The sequence below is a fragment of the Malaclemys terrapin genome, chromosome 7 (assembly GCF_027887155.1).
Source record: "Malaclemys terrapin pileata isolate rMalTer1 chromosome 7, rMalTer1.hap1, whole genome shotgun sequence".
NCBI classification, from domain to species: Eukaryota; Metazoa; Chordata; order Testudines; family Emydidae; genus Malaclemys; species Malaclemys terrapin.
This window is the reverse complement of record NC_071511.1, coordinates 732,942-748,045: the sequence shown is the minus strand read 5'-3', so window position 1 is coordinate 748,045 and position 15,104 is coordinate 732,942. Positions and strand designations below refer to the sequence as shown.

The 15,104-nt window shown below is 61.9% G+C and overlaps 1 protein-coding gene across 1 annotated transcript in view; it reads right to left on the bottom strand.

The window, feature by feature from the left end:
* Positions 1-5,914: 5,914 nt before the first annotated feature.
* CPNE9 (copine family member 9) overlaps positions 5,915-15,104 on the bottom strand; it is a 42,373-nt gene continuing 33,183 nt past the window's right edge. The window contains exons 15-20 of the mRNA XM_054034153.1: positions 9,406-9,587; positions 8,843-8,970; positions 8,256-8,358; positions 7,274-7,331; positions 6,841-6,914; positions 5,915-6,418 (exon numbers count right to left, since the gene is read on the bottom strand). Of these exons, the coding sequence (XP_053890128.1) occupies positions 6,266-6,418; positions 6,841-6,914; positions 7,274-7,331; positions 8,256-8,358; positions 8,843-8,970; positions 9,406-9,587 (698 nt within the window). The 3' untranslated portion in view covers positions 5,915-6,265. The remainder of the gene's footprint in view (positions 6,419-6,840; positions 6,915-7,273; positions 7,332-8,255; positions 8,359-8,842; positions 8,971-9,405; positions 9,588-15,104) is intronic.

The following is a 15,104-nucleotide window of genomic DNA, read 5'->3' as shown; positions in this document are numbered from 1 at the left end:
GTTCTGGGGGGGAGCTGTCAGGGGGCAGGAGTGGGGAGAGGGATCGGAGCAGTCAGGGGACAGGGAGCAGAAGGGTTTAGATGGGTTGGGAGTTCTGGGGGGGGCTGTCAGGGGGCAGGAGTGCGGAGAGGGATCAGAGCAGTCAGGGGACAGGGAGCAGAGGGGTTTAGATGGGTTGGGAGTTCTGGGGGGGGGCTGTCAGGGGGTGGGGAGTGGTTGGATGGGGCGTGGGAGTCCCAGGGGTCTGTCTGGGGGTGGGGGTGTGGATAAAGGTTGGGGCAGTCAGGGGACAAGAGGCAGGGAGGCTTAGATAGTCCTGGGGGGCAGTTAGGGGCAGGGGTCCCAGGAGGGGGTAGTCAGGGGACAAGGAACGGGGGGAGGGTTGGGAGGTCAGGGGGGGCGGGAAGTGGGAGGGGCTAGGGCGGGGCTTCTCCCGTCCTCTTTTTTGCTCGCTGAAATATGGTAACCCTAGCATGTGGGAAGGTTTATGCGGCCTGTGCCCTTTTCCCACCCCCATACCTCTGGGGTTCCAACTGGGCTGTGGTCTTCTCCCAGCGCTCCAGTCTGGAGGTCTGTGCTTTGGGCTCTCTTGGTTTAGAGCCGCCCTTTTAACCTTGGCCACCCTCTGGAAAGGATCCTTTATGCTGGGCAAGGGTCCTAAAGCTGTTTTCCCCTTGTCCCAGGCCTTCCTCCCCCTCTGACAGGGGTCACAGGATCCGCAGTACTGTCGGACAGTAACAAAGACCCCAGGCCAGTAAAAGCTCCGTAGCAGCCTCTGCTGGGTACGCCAGGTTCCCTGGTGCCCTGAGAGGGGAATATCATGGGCCCGGCACAGCAGCTGGCGGCGATACTTCTGGGGTACCACCAGCTGCCTCCTGATCCCCCCTGACTCCATTTTCCCTGGGGGAGCCCATTCTCGGTACAGAAACCCCTTCTCCCACAGGAACCTTTTCCGGCCACCTCGTCCCATGGTCTGTACCGCATTGAGGTCGGCCAGGTCCCTTATCTTCCGCAAGGAGGGATCTCTCTGCAACTCGGCCTGGAACTCAGCAGCTGGGACAGGGATGGCCACCTGCTCTTTCTCGCCCGCTGGGTCTGAAGCTGCAGCCTCCCTGAGCCGTGTCCCTGGGCGTTCCCTCCCCACCAGGTTAGGGTCCTGCGCCTCAGGCAAGGCACCCCCCCCAAGGCCAGGGCGCAGGGCCCCTCGCCGGCTCTGACTGCGGGTCACAACCAGTGCCTTTTGGGGGTTGCTTGGCCAGTTCTCCAGGTCCCCCCCCATCAATACCTCAGTGGGCAAATACGGGTGTACCCCCACATCCTTGGGGCCCTCCTTGGCCCCCCACTTCAGGTGTACCCTTGCCACGGGCACTTTGACTGGTGTTCCGCCCACCCCCGTCAGGGTCAGGTAGGAGTTGGGCACCACCTGATCTGGGGCCACCACCTCGGGCCGGGCCAGCGTCACCTCTGCGCCCGTATCCCAGTATCCATTGACCTTCCTCCCATCCACCTCCAGGGGAACAAGGTACTCTCTCCGGAGGGACAGCCCCGCGCCCACCGTATAAACCAAAAACCCTGAGTCTGGGGCATCCAGCCCCCTAGAGGAGCTGGCCTGGGGCCCTTCTCTCTCTTGAGCAGTTGATAAGCTGCCAGCCCCTCTTGCGTGAGAAGCCTGCCCCTCGTCCGTCTGGGCCTCTACCAAGTTAACCCTATGCGGGTTCGGTCTGCTCAGTCTGTCCTTGAGCTTGGGGCACTGGGCCCGAACGTGGCCTCTTCGGCCGCAGTAATAGCAGCTCATGTCCTGTGGGTCCCCTCGAGCCGGTCGGTTGTCCCTGACGCTGGGCATTCCCCGTGGGAGGGGATTCCCCATATTCCCCCTTTGGGAGGTCCCAGGGTGACTCTCTCTCTGCATCGCGGCGGGCCTGTTCCTTTGGGGCTCCTCCCTGCCACCCCCTGACCGGCTCTTTACAAACTCATCGGCCAGCTGCCCGGCGTGTCGCGGGTTCTCTGGCTTTCTGTCCACCAACCACAGCCTCAGGTCGGATGGGCACCGCTCATACAGTTGCTCCAGTACCAGCAGTTTAATCAGGTCCTCCTTCGTCTGGGCCCCACCAGCCCACTTGCTGGCGTATCTTTCCATGCGGACGGCTAGTTGCAGATATGAGATCTCAGGGGTTTTATCTTGACTCCGGAACCTTCCCCGGTACATCTCAGGAGTCAGCCCAAACTCACGTAGCAGGGCCTTTTTGAATAGTTCGTAGTCCCCTTTCTCTGCCTCTCCCAGTTGGCGGTACAATGCCACGGCTTTGGGGTCCAGTAAGGGGGTAAGGACCCGGAGTCTGTCCGCGGGGTCAACTCGGTGCAGCTCGCAGGCCGTCTCAAAGGCCTCCAGGAAGTCATCCATGTCCTCCCCCTCCTTGTATGGGGCCATGATGCACTTATCAAAGCTCCGTGCAGTCCTGGGTCCCCCCTCACTCACCGCAGCCGGGGGTTCGCTGCCCTTCAATCTCGCCAGTTCCAGGTCATGCTGATGCTGTCTCTCATTCTCCTGTCTCTGTCTCTCATTCTCCTCCCGTTCCTGCTGACGCTGTCTCTCTTCACGCTGATGCTGTCTCTCTTCATGCTGTCTCTGTTGTTCACGATCCTCCAGCTCTCTCAGTTTTAGCTCTTTCTCCCATTCCAGCCAATTCCGCTCCCCGGATGCCGAACGTCGCCGGGAGGATCCTCTGCTGGCCGGCGAGCTTCGCCGGGAGGGTCCCCTGCTGGCCGGGGGGGCCACGGCGCCTTCGGTATTTGCTGGGCTCCTCCCCACCCTTCCCTTAGGCATAGGAAGGAGGGGTCTCGGGAAGCCCTCAGCAGCCGGCTGACCACTCCCAGCTGGGACAGACACTGGTGCCTGCGCTGCATTTGCCAGGCTGCTTCCCTGAGACACAGGGATCAGTTCATTCGCGCGATCTTCCTCCTCCAGCCGGGCAATGAGCTGTGCTTTGGTGAGTCTCCCAATGCGCAGCCGCCTCTGCTTGCACAGCTCCACCAGGTCGCTCTTAAGCCGCTTGGCATACATCTTCCTGCTGGCCACTCACCGGCCTGTGTGCTCACAGCTCCCCACAGTTCCCAGGGGGACCCCTAGTGTGCCAGCCCTTCTCGAGGTCACCGCCTCTCTGCCAGGGTCGAGCTGCAGACTCCTCCGCCCCTGGGACCACTCGCTGCGATCCCCCCGGGGGACCCTGTTACTGCAAAAGTCCTTCTCGCTGGTCACACACTCCCAGGGGTAATAACCGTCTCTCTCCCACTCTTCAGCCGGCCTGGTCCCCGTCAATCCCCCTTCGTTTTACTGCTCCCCAGTCACTTACTGCAGGAAGCGCCGTCCACGGGGTGCAGTAGATCCCGCCGCTGCCACCAGTTGTCACGGAGTATTGGGGGACTCAGGGCCCTGCACCCCCGGCTTCCTGCGATTCACCATGACTCTCAGCCAGCCAGTAGAGCAGAAGGTTTATTTGGATGACAGGAATACAGTCCAAGACAGGTCTTGCAGGCACAGACAACAGGCCCCCCCCCTCAGTTAGGTCCAGCTTGGGGTCCCAGGGCATGCCAGCCCACCCCCCTTTGGGGGGTCAGAGCCATCTCTGCCTCCCAGCCATCTCTCCAGCCTCCTTCCAGCCTGCTTCCAGCACTCTGCCTTCAGCGACCCCTCCCACAGCCTTTGTTCAGTTTCCCGGGCCCCGGAGTCACCTGACCTCCAATCCCCTCCTGGGTTCTCATGTTACAAGCTCAGGTATGTTCCCTTGGGCCGACTCCCATCCCCCGATGCAGACCATCCTAGTCACACTCCCCTGTCAGCATTCCCACACCCCAGCAAGAACAGTCCCAGTTCGTCACACCCCCCCCCCCACTGGGAATTGAGTGCAAGAGTCAGCAGTGCCCAGTGGGTGGAGCCCTCCACTGAGGTTCCTGGCTCTGCTGCTGGGTAGCCTTGGGCAAGTCCCTGCCCCTCACTCCTGCCCCTCCCACCCCTTGTCTATTTAGACGCTGAGCTCTTCAGAGCCAAGCTTGACTATCAATGTTCATCTTGTGATGTTTTCCGGTGGGGTGGGGGCCTGATCTCCGCTGGGCGGGGAGGGGGCTGTACAGCCCTGGCATGCACAGTGGGGTCCGTGCAGCACCTGGCACAATGATGTCTGAGCTCTGTTGGGGGGAGGGGAGGCTGGGGGCTGTGCAGAACCTGGCACAGTGGGGCCCTGATCGCAGGCATAACCATAATATAAAATGCTTTCAAGGCTTAGCAGAGAGCCAGGCCTACTAACAGCATGCTTCATTTATACCCCAGCCCCATGGCTGTGGGGCGCACAGGAGTAAAGCCGTATTGGGGACCCTCAAGTCAGCACCTCAGGCTCCGATTACTGTGTGGGGAGAGCAAGAACAGACCCGTTCCTAGACTCTGGAGTGCGTCTACATCTGTGCAATGCCCATGCAAAGGTGACTTGGGGGAGAGGGGGGCCCAGAGCAGCTCCCTCCATGCTACAGTGCCAGAGCCCACCCAGGGGAGCAGTTGGGCCCGAGGGGTCTGTGAAGGCAGATGGTTCCGGATGCTCCCCACCTGCCGTTGAGCAGGGATATCTGGAGGGGCTGGTGCTGTCTCAGCCCTGAGTGCTCTGTGTGTCCCAGGCCTGGCCACAATCTTTCAGGTGGGGGGTGACTATGAGGGCTCCATACTCAGGGCTGCGGCATAGCTAAGAGGCTGCTGGGCATGCAGGAGTGCTTTGGCCACACATGCCCACGCTGGGAACGGCCCGCATTGCTCGTTTAGAGAGGTTAACGCAAGGGACGTTGCTCTTGGCTGGCAGAAGTCTCACCAAGCTGTGCCTGGTGACCAGGGACTGGCTAGGACGCAGCCTGCACTGACGTGCTACAGGTAGATCACTAAAACCCTTTACTACTAACTGCTTCCTTAGCTGTAGGCTGTGCCAGCCCCATAATGCCTCGTGGCACGACAGCACACAACAGCCCAGCACAGAACCCCCACACAGGGCAGCTGCGGTACTGTGTCATGGCCCTTCCCCGCCCCCTACAGCCCCACCATGGCATGCCCCGCCTTTCACCCGTGAGTGTTCGCACTAAAGTGTGTGTGGGGATGCGGCTGCTGCTTGGCCCCTCCAGAGCAGGGAGGCAGGCCAGCTCCGTAGCTGCCTGCAGTGACCTGCCCTGAACAGAGCTGGGCTCCCCAGCAGGTCCCACAGAGCCCAGCTGAGGCTGGCAGAGTTGTCCTGATTTATCGGAACAGGGACCGACGCCCACCCCCAAGAGCTGCAGGGTCAGTCTGAAGAAATGGCCTCGGCTAGAGTGTGCACACGAATCCTGGGCTCACGACCTGGGACGTGCCTGAGGCCCGTTAGCCTTGCCCCCAGCTCATCCATCTGCCCAGCTCAGACCAAAGAGCACGGGGGATCCGGGGCTCAATTTGGCCCGTCCCTGGCAACCCTGGAGCCAGGGATTTCCTGGGCAAGCGCTCAGCACAGAGGAGCTGGTGGCCCAGTTGCCCCAGGCCCTCGCCCACGGTCCCCAGGCAGGTTCGGAGGGAGGCAGCACTGGCCAAGCCATGTAGCATGGAGCCCGCTGCCCATGACCAGCAGGTGCCCAAGGAACAGCAGCCCCTGGCCGCAGCTCCACGTGGCAGGGCACTGGGCCTGGGTGCGTATGGCTCCCACACCCCGCTGCCATCTCAGGCCCAGGCCTGGCTCTGCTGGGGACACTGCCGCGGCCTGGGCAAGGACCCAGGAGGAAGCCCCGTGTGCCAGCTGAGAGCACTAGCCTGACGCTGCCGTGTCAGCAGGGAGCAGTGGGGGGCTGGCAGGAGAACAAGCCTGCGAGGCCTGAGCCAAGGCGCTGCCCCGAGCCCCAGCACAACACAGGCACCAGGGCACCTACAAAGCTTTATTGGCAGGATCTGGACAGAGCAGGGCTCCGCGCCCCCTTATTGGGCCGGGGGAAGGGCCTGACAAGACATTGCTGAACACCTCTGACCCTGCCCTGCTCCCAGGCCCCTGGGCTGCCCGCAGCTGGCAGGGAAGGGAGCCCAGGCCAGCCACAGGAAGCTGCCCTCCCCCCTGACAGAGGCACAGTGCCAGCCCTGCGGGGCCGAGCCAGCCTCTGGGGCTGCATCCAGGGGGCGACAGCCAGCTCGGCTCAGGCAGGCGAGGGCTGGGGGGCGCGGTCTCAGGCCCGGCAGGAGCAGCAGTGTCTGATTGGCTTGGGCTGCACAGAGGCGGAGCTACTGTGGGTCGGTAGGGCGGGGCTTGATGTCGTGACTCTTCATGTAGGAGAGCAGCTGCTCCGGGATCTCGGCCAGCACGTCCTTGGCCAGGCGCGCCATGCTCAGCACCTGGTTCCCGGAGCGATCCACGTAATCCCGGAATGGCACGAACTGCAACACGAGACAGGCAGTGCTGGGCCCCGAGCACCCCCTGCAGCCACCCGGGGGGCAGTGCTGGGCCCCCAAGTGCCCCCAGGGGACAGGGCAGTTTAGGGCTCCCGCCGGGACCTCCCAGGGGACTGGCCTAGGGAGCGGGAGCTCTGGAGCCCCGCCCTCGGTCCTGGGCCAAGTTCTCAGGTAAGCAACATCACACTCTGGCTCGAGGGAGACAGTGCAGCAGGTGCTGCCCTCCTGGCCCATCGCAGCCCAAGGGCACCGTGTGGGGGTCAGGGGAGGGGGGCTGCATGCGTGTCTGGGGGCTCGAGGGGCCCGAGGTCCTTCCCCAGCCCTTGTGCCCCCCTCCACCACGCCGTCCTGAGGGCCATGCTGGGTCGGGGGCAGCCCAGGGAGTGCTGGGGGTGGGCGTGAGTTACCTGCACAATGTCCCGCTCTGCATAGCGCCCCCTGCAGGAGACCCGCACGTCATCTCCATCAAGTTCTTCCATGGCTGGTGATGGGGACTCCAGTCAACATTTACAAGCTGTCACCATCACATCCCCCACCAGCCTCTCATGCCTCCCTCCCGCACACCTGCCCCCATGGGGCTGGGCTGGGCTGACCCAGTGCTGTGACGTGGGGGTGCTGTCTGCCCCCCCCCCTCCCCCGGGTGCTCTGTGCATCTGGTCCTGCTGCCTGCTTTTCCTGACCTCACAGCAGACACATACCGCCCCGCCCCTTGCAGCCCCCTGGGACTCCAACCCCACCCCCCAGCAGAGAGGAGACCTCTGCAAGCGCCCCGTGAGCAGCCTCAAGCCATGGCCAGTGCCAGCCCTGCACACCCACAATGCACCTGGGCCCCGAACTTACCATCAAACTCTGCCGGGCCCACTCCCACGATGATGATGGACATGGGCAGGGCAGAGGCCTGCAGGGCAAGGGGGAGAGTTACTGCCAGCCTTGGGCCTGCCACCTGCGGCTCCTCCGTGCCTCGCCAGCCTGGGGCCTGCTGCTGTTCCCAGCGCTGCCACAGGGCTCAGGGGGCACGGCTGGGGGGCGGGCAGCCCAGCCAGTACCCCTGCGCTCCAGGGCCTTGCTGCCCAGGGAATGGAGCCCTCAGGCCCAGTCAGCCTGGCCCCAGAGCTGCAGCACTTGCTTCACCCCAGAACTGGCTGGGTGAAGGGGGAATAGCACGCAGGGGCTGGGTGAGGTGAGGGAAATGCGCGCAGGAGACGGCTGGGGGAATAACGCACAGGGACCAACCAGGCAAGGGGGAGGGAATAGCACACAGGGACTGGCTGGGGGGGAATAGTCCATAGGAGCCAGTGAGGCGAGGGTGGGGGGAATAGCATACAGGGGATGGCTGGGCGAGGGCGGGGGAACGGCACGCAGGGGATGACTGGGGAGGGGGGAGGGAATAGCACACAGGAGATGGCTGGGCGAAGGGGGGAGGAGGGGAACAGCACCCAGGAGCCACCCGGGGGAGGGAATACCGTATAAGGGCTGGGGGGGGGGGGGGCAGGACCGACCAGCCTCACATGAGCGAGTCTCTGCCACCCTGGATAGCGCTGAGTTTGGGAGACCCAGGCCAGTGGGAGGGTGCTGAGTCGAACTGCCAGATGCTGGCTCCAGCCCAGCTCCCCTACGAGGGCTCCCTTGCCTGCAGCGGGACCGGGCTGCCCCCGCCCCCCTCCGGCAGTGCCCCTTAAGGGTGACCAGATAGCAAATGTAAAAAATCAGGACGGGGGTGGGGGGTAATAGGTGTCTTTATAAGATAAAGTCCCAAAATTGGGACTGTCCCTATAAAATTGGGACATCTGGTCACCCTAGTGCTCCTGCCCGCCCCACTCACGTTGACGATGGCCTCCTTGGTCTGCATCATGTCAGAGATGACGCCGTCGGTGACGATGAGCAAGACGTAGTACTGCGATCCGTCCGTCATCTGGGCAGCCGAGCTAGGGCACAATGCAGAGGGCAGGGGACTCGTGGCAGCCCCACTCTGCCCCCCACGGGGCCCTGGTCATGGGGCCGTTTGCTAGAACTTCCCCCTCTCTCCGCTAGCCAGGCGTGGCTCCTTGGGGCCATGCTGGGAGCTGCACTGCCTGGCTGCCATTCAGGGTGCCCGGCCATAGCCCCACAGAGCCCACGGCTCCTCCAGCACCTGCTCGGCACAGCCCTGGAGCTCAGCTCTCCAGTCTGGCCATGCCTGCTGCATCCTGCTAGCCCCGAGCTCTGAGCAGCCCCCGTCCCCCGCAGCCAGTGCCGGTCCCTGAGCTCTGAACTGGAGCCCCCACCCCTCCCCCGCAGCCGGTGCCGGGCCCCAAGCTCTGAGCCAGAGCCCCCACCCCACCCCCTGCAGCCAGCGCCGGGCTGCAGGGCTCTGGGGCACAGGAGGGCATCCTCCCAGCGTGCCCATGGTGCAGCCTCTGCCCCACTCACCGGGCCACCTGGTTGATGACGGGGGCAAAGTTGGTGGGCCCGTACAGCTGCACCGTGCGCAGGCTCTGGAAGTAGGACTCCAGGACGCCATCGATCCCCACGCAGCTCGGGTTCTCCACGTCGCTGTTCTAGCAGGGGAGAAAGCCAGGGCAGGCTGGGCTCAGCGCTGGGGCAAGGCCCTGGGTGTGCATGTGCCGGGGGCAGCCATAGGGCCGGGCCCTCTCCAGGGCTCTGCACCCAGAGGGCTCTCCCCACAGGAGCCTGCAGTCAGCGACAGACCCATGGGATCACCAGCCCATCCCCAGGGCTGGAGCAGAGCGTGAAGGCCTGGTGGGGTTCCCTGGAGCCTGCCCTCCTGCGTGCTGCCCTATCCCATTCCAAAATGCCCCACGCTGGCCCGTCTCCTCCCGGCCCGGCCCGCATGGTGGGAGCAGCAGTCAGGACCCAGGGCAATACCACCGCTGGGCGTCACCTCCCATCCCACCCGGTCCTGGGGGCCCTGAGGAGCGCCCCTAGCCCCGGGCTTGCGTGGGGCTGGCAGAGGCCCTGGCATTGCCTCCTACCAGGGGGAACTGATGGGAAATGCTGCCGTCAGGCGGGATCTTGGCACCAAAACCGTAGGCAGGGAAGAGCTTGTCGCTGTCGTAGTCCTGGATGATCTCGCCGACGGCCTTCAGCGCCATGGCGTAGGAGCTCAGCTGGTATGGGCTCATGTAGTGCAGGGAGGTGGGCTGCGACGGGACCCCTGCCAGGCACACGCAGCACCTGCCTCAGGCTGGGCCGTGCTTCCCAGCCCCCGGCCCTGCCCCGTCCGCCCTGGGCCCCTTGCCCCATCCCACCTGGGCTCCTCACCCTGCCCCAGGCCCCGCCCCATCCGCCCTGGGCTCCTCACCGCTGCCCTGTCTGCCCCAAGCCCCTTGTCCCGTTCTGGGCCCCTCGCCCCGCCTCACCCTATCTGCTTCACCCCGCCCCAGGCCCCTCACCCTGGGCTCCTTGCCTTACCCCATCCGCCCCAGGCCCCTCGCCCCGCCCCATCTACCCTGGGGCCCCTTGCCCCGTCCCATCCTCCCCTGGCCCCATCCACCCTGGGCTCCTCCCTCCTCCCATCCTCTCCAGGCCCCTCCCGCCCCTGCCCCCTGTGACAGAGCAGGGAGAGGGGAGTATTGACCTGGGCATGTTGTGTGGGAGTTTTACTGGGACTGTCTGCATTGGGGATGGGATACCAGGGCGACGATACCTGAGCCAGGAGGGGCCTGGGGCCAGGTGACACCTTCTGCCCGGGAAACTGGACAAAGGCTGGAGGAGGAGACGGGTGGCATGGCTGGAGGAGACGGCTGGAGGGGGTTTCAGTTTGGAGCTGGCTGGGGAAATGGAGGGAGACCCAGGGCTGGGCTCTAGGCTCCCTGACCCCCAAGATGGACCGGACTGAGGGGGTCCCATTCTCTGTAACTACAAGTCCTGCTTAGGACCATGTTCCTGTCGTCTAATAAACCTTCTGTGTTACTGGCTGGCTGAGAGTCACAGAGAATCACAGGAAGTGGGGGTGCAGGGCCCTGACCCCCCACACTCTGTGACAACTGGTGGCAGGGATGGGATGTACTGTACCCCGTGGATGGCACTTCCTGCTGTAAGTGACTGGGGAGCAGTAAAACGAAGGGGGGTTGATGAGGACCAGGTGTGCTGAAGGCTCAGAGAGGGGCAGTTTCAGGGGGCGAAGGAGTTACGCTTAACCCCTGGGAGTGTGTGACCAGCGAGAAGGACAGTTGCAGGAACAGGGTCCCCCTGGGGACTGCGGCGAGCAGTTCCAGGGGCGAAGTCGTCTGTGGCTTGACCCTGGGAGAGAGGTGGTGACCTGGAGAAGGGCTGGCACAGTAGGAAACTGTGGGGAGCTGAGAGCACACAAGCCTGCGAGTCCACAGTAACTACAGTAACTTGGGGCCAGTGAGAAGAGGGACCTGGTGGAGCTGTGCAGGTAGAGAGACCTGCGCAGTGGGAAGCTCACCAAAGAACAGCTGATTGCCCCGCTGGAGGAGGAAGATCGCTCAGATGAACCGATCCCTGTCTCTGAGGGAAGCAGCCCAGCAGATGCAGGACAGGCACCGGGGTCTGTCCCAGCTGGGAGGGGTCAGACTGCTGCCGAGGGCATCCCGAGGCCCCTCTGACCTATGGCTAGGGGAGGGGCTGGAAGGAGCCCAGCGAACACCAAGGGCACCGTGACCCCTGCGGCCAGCAGGGGATCCTCCCGGCGGAGCTCCCCATCGCTGGAGCTGAGGCGGCTGGAATGAGAGAGGGAGCTAAAACTGAGAGAGCTGGAAGATCGAGAGAAGGAGCGTGAGGATTGGGAAAAGCAGGGGCAGCACGAACTGGAGCTGGTGAGGCTGAGGAGCAGAGACCCCCCTGCTGCGGTGAGTGAGGCGGGACCCAGGACTGCATGGAGCTTTGCTAAGCCCATAAGGAAGGGAAGGACATAGATGAATTCCTGATTGCCTTTGAGAAGGCCTGCGAGCTGCTCAGGGTTGACCCTGCTGACAGGCTCTGGTTTCTCACCCCGTTACTGGACCCCAAAGCCATGGGGATGTACAGCCGAATGAAAGGGGCGGAGGCAGGGGACTATGAACTGTTCAAAAAGGCCCTGCTCCGCGAGTTGGGGCTGACTCCCGAGGCGTACCAGAAAAGATTCCGGAGTCAGTGTAAGACCCCTGAGGTCACATATCTGGAACTGATCCTTCGAATGCAGGGATATGTCCATAAGTGGGCGGATGGGGCCCAGACGAAGGAGGACCTGGTTAAACTGATTGTACTGGAGCAACTGTATGAACATTGCCCATCCGACCTGAGGATATGGTTGGGGGACAAAAAGCCAGAGGATCTGCAGAGTGCAGGGCAGCTGGCCGACAAGTTTGTGGACAGCCGGTCAGGGGGTAGAAAGGAGGAGTCCCAAAGGAATAAGCCCACCATGATATCGAGAGAGAATGACCCTGGGCCCTCCCCAGGGCCAGCTCCAGGCACCAGCCGACCAAGCATGTGCTTGGGGTGGCACCTTAGAAGGGGTGGCCAATGTTCGGGTGGCGGGGGGCGCTTGTGGTGTTTTTTTTGTTTTGTTTCGTCCGGGCAGCGGGGAGGTGTTTTGGCGGCGCGGCGCTGGTGGAGGCGGGGGCTTCGGCAGCCCGGCCTGGCGCTCAGGTTTGGACGGTCCGGCCCGGCCCGTTTCTCAGGGTGGGAGTTTGGCTGGCCCGGCGCAGCACTCGGGGGGGTTGGCTGGCCCGGCACAGCGCTCGGGAGGTTTGGACGGTCTGGTGCAGCACTCGGGGGGAGGTGTTAGGCAGCCCAGTGCTGGGGGTGGGGGAGGGGTCGGCGGCACAGCGCTCAGGGAGGTGGGTGTGTGTTACGGCGGGGCGGCGCTCTTCTCTTTTGCCTGGGGCGGCAAAAAAGTTAGAGCCGGCCCTGGCCCTCCCAAAGGGGGAATGTGGAGAACCCCCTCCCAAGGGGAACAACCGGCATCAGAACCAACTGACCGGCTCGAGGGGACCAACGGGATGTGGGCTGCTATTACCGTGGCCAGAGAGGCCACATATGGACCCAGTGCCACAAGCTCAAGGACAGACTGAGCAAATCAAACCCTCACAGGGTTAACTGGGTAGGGACCCAGCCGGAGGAGGGGCAGGCTTCCCAGGCAGGGGGGGCTGGCAGCTTACCAACTGCTCAGGAGGGAGGAGAGCTCCAGGCCAGCTCCTCTGGGGGGCTGGATGCTCCAGACACCAGGTTCTCCGTTTATAGGGTGGGCGCGGGGCTGTCCCTGCGGAGTGAGTGCCTTGTTCCCCTGGAGGTGGATGGGAGGAAGGTCAATGGATGCTGGGACATGGGCGCTGAGGTGACGCTGGCCCGGCCCGAGGCCACCTACCTGACCCTGATGGGTGTGGGCGGAACCCCATTCAAGGTGCCCGTGGCGAGGGTACATCTGAAATGGGGGGGCCAAGGAGGGCCCCAAGGACGTGAGGGTGCACCACCATTTGCGCACTGAGGTGTTGATGGGGGGGTGACCTAGAGGATTGGCCAAACAACCCCCAGAACGCCCTAGTCATGACCCGTAGCCAGAGCCGGGGAGGGGCACGACGCCCTGACCTCAGGAAGGGTACCTTACCAGAGGCGCAGGACCCCACCCCGGTGGGGAGGAAGTGCCAAAGGAAGGCAGCTGGTGGTCCCCCATAAGTATCGCCACAAGCTACTGTACCTGGCCCATGACATCCCTCTCTCAGGACACCAGGGAATCTGGCGCACCAGACAGAGGCTGCTACAGAACTTTTATTGGCCTGGAGTCTTTACTACGGTCCAACAGTGTTGCAGATCCTGTGATCCCTATCAGAGGGTGGGGAAGGCCCAGGACAAGGGGAAAGCAGCTTTGAGACCTTTGCCCATCATAGAGGAACCTTTCCAGAATGTGGCTGTGGACATAGTGGGGCCTCTCAGCAAAACGATCTGGTCAGGGAAGAAATACATCCTGGTGGTGGTAGATTTCACTACCTGCTACCCCGAGGCGGTGGCCTTATCTTCCATTGAAGCAGACACTGTGGCAGATGTACTACGGACCATTTTCAGCCGAGTGGGGTTCCCCAAGGAAGTCTTGATAGACCAAGGATACAACTTCATGTCGGCCCTGCTCCGGTGCTTGTGGGAGAAATGTGGGGTCCGGCACATCTGGGCCTCAGCATATCACCCCCAATCCAACGGGCTGGTGGAGAGGTTCAATGGAACTCTAAAGATGATGCTGAAAACCTTTATGAATCAGCACCCGCAGGATTGGGACAAGTACTTACCTCACCTGCTGTTTGCGTACAGGGTGGTACCCCAGGAGTCTACCGGGTTTTTGCCTTTCAAACTGTTATATGGAAGAAGGATAAGGGGGCCCCTGGATCTGATGAGAGACGAATGGGAGGGGAAGGCCACTCCCGATGGAGAATCTGTGGTGGAGTACGTCTTGACTTTCCGAGAAAGACTTGCTGAACTCATGGGCTTGGCCAAGGAGAATCTGGTCAGGTGATAGTTCTCATCCCCGTGAGGAAAAACAAACTACAGACTGCCTGGGAAGGCCCTTTCAAGGTTGTCAAGCAACTAAATGAGGTAAATTATGTGTTGGAACTGTCTAACTGGGCACATCACCGCCGGGTGTACCATGTGAATATGATGAATCATAGAATCATAGAATCATAGAATATCAGAGTTGGAAGGGACCTCAAGAGGTTATCTAGTCCAACCCCCTGCTCAAAGCAGGACCAATTCCCAGCTAAATCATCCCAGCCAGGGCTTTGTCAAGCCGGGCCTTAAAAACCTCCAAGGAAGGAGACTCCACCACCTCCCTAGGTAACGCATTCCAGTGTTTCACCACCCTCCTAGTGAAATAGTTTTTCCTGATATCCAACCTGGACCTCCCCCACCGCAACTTGAGACCATTGCTCCTTGTTCTGTCATCTGCCACCACTGAGAACAGCCGAGCTCCATCCTCTTTGGAACCCCCCTTCAGGTAGTTGAAGGCTGCTATCAAATCCCCCCTCATTCTTCTCTTCTGGAGACTAAACAATCCCAGTTCTCTCAGCCTCTCCTCATAAGTCATGTGCTCCAGACCCCTAATCATTTTTGTTGCCCTCCGCTGGACTCTTTCCAATTTTTCCACATCCTTCTTGTAGTGTGGGGCCCAAAACTGGACACAGTATTCCAGATGAGGCCTCACCAATGTCGAATAAAGGGGAATGATCACGTTCCTCGATCTGCTGGCAATGCCCCTACTTATACAGCCCAAAATGCCGTTAGCCTTCTTGGCAACAAGAGCACACTGTTGACTCATATCCAGCTTCTCGTCCACTGTGACCCCTAGGTCCTTTTCAGCAGAACTGCTACCTAGCCATTCGGTCCCTAGTCTGTAGCAGTGCATGGGATTCTTCCGTCCTAAGTGCAGGACTCTGCACTTGTCCTTGTTGAACCTCATCAGGTTTTTTTCTGCCCAATCCTCTAATTTGTCTAGGTCCCTCTGTATCCGATCCCTACCCTCTAGTGTATCTACCACGCCTCCTAGTTTAGTGTCATCTGCAAACTTGCTGAGAGTGCAGTCCACACCATCCTCCAGATCATTAATAAAGATATTAAACAAAACCGGCCCCAGGACCGACCCTTGGGGCACTCCACTTGAAACCGGCTGCCAACTAGACATGGAGCCATTGATCACTACCCGTTGAGCCCGACGATCTAGCCAGCTTTCTATCCACCTTAC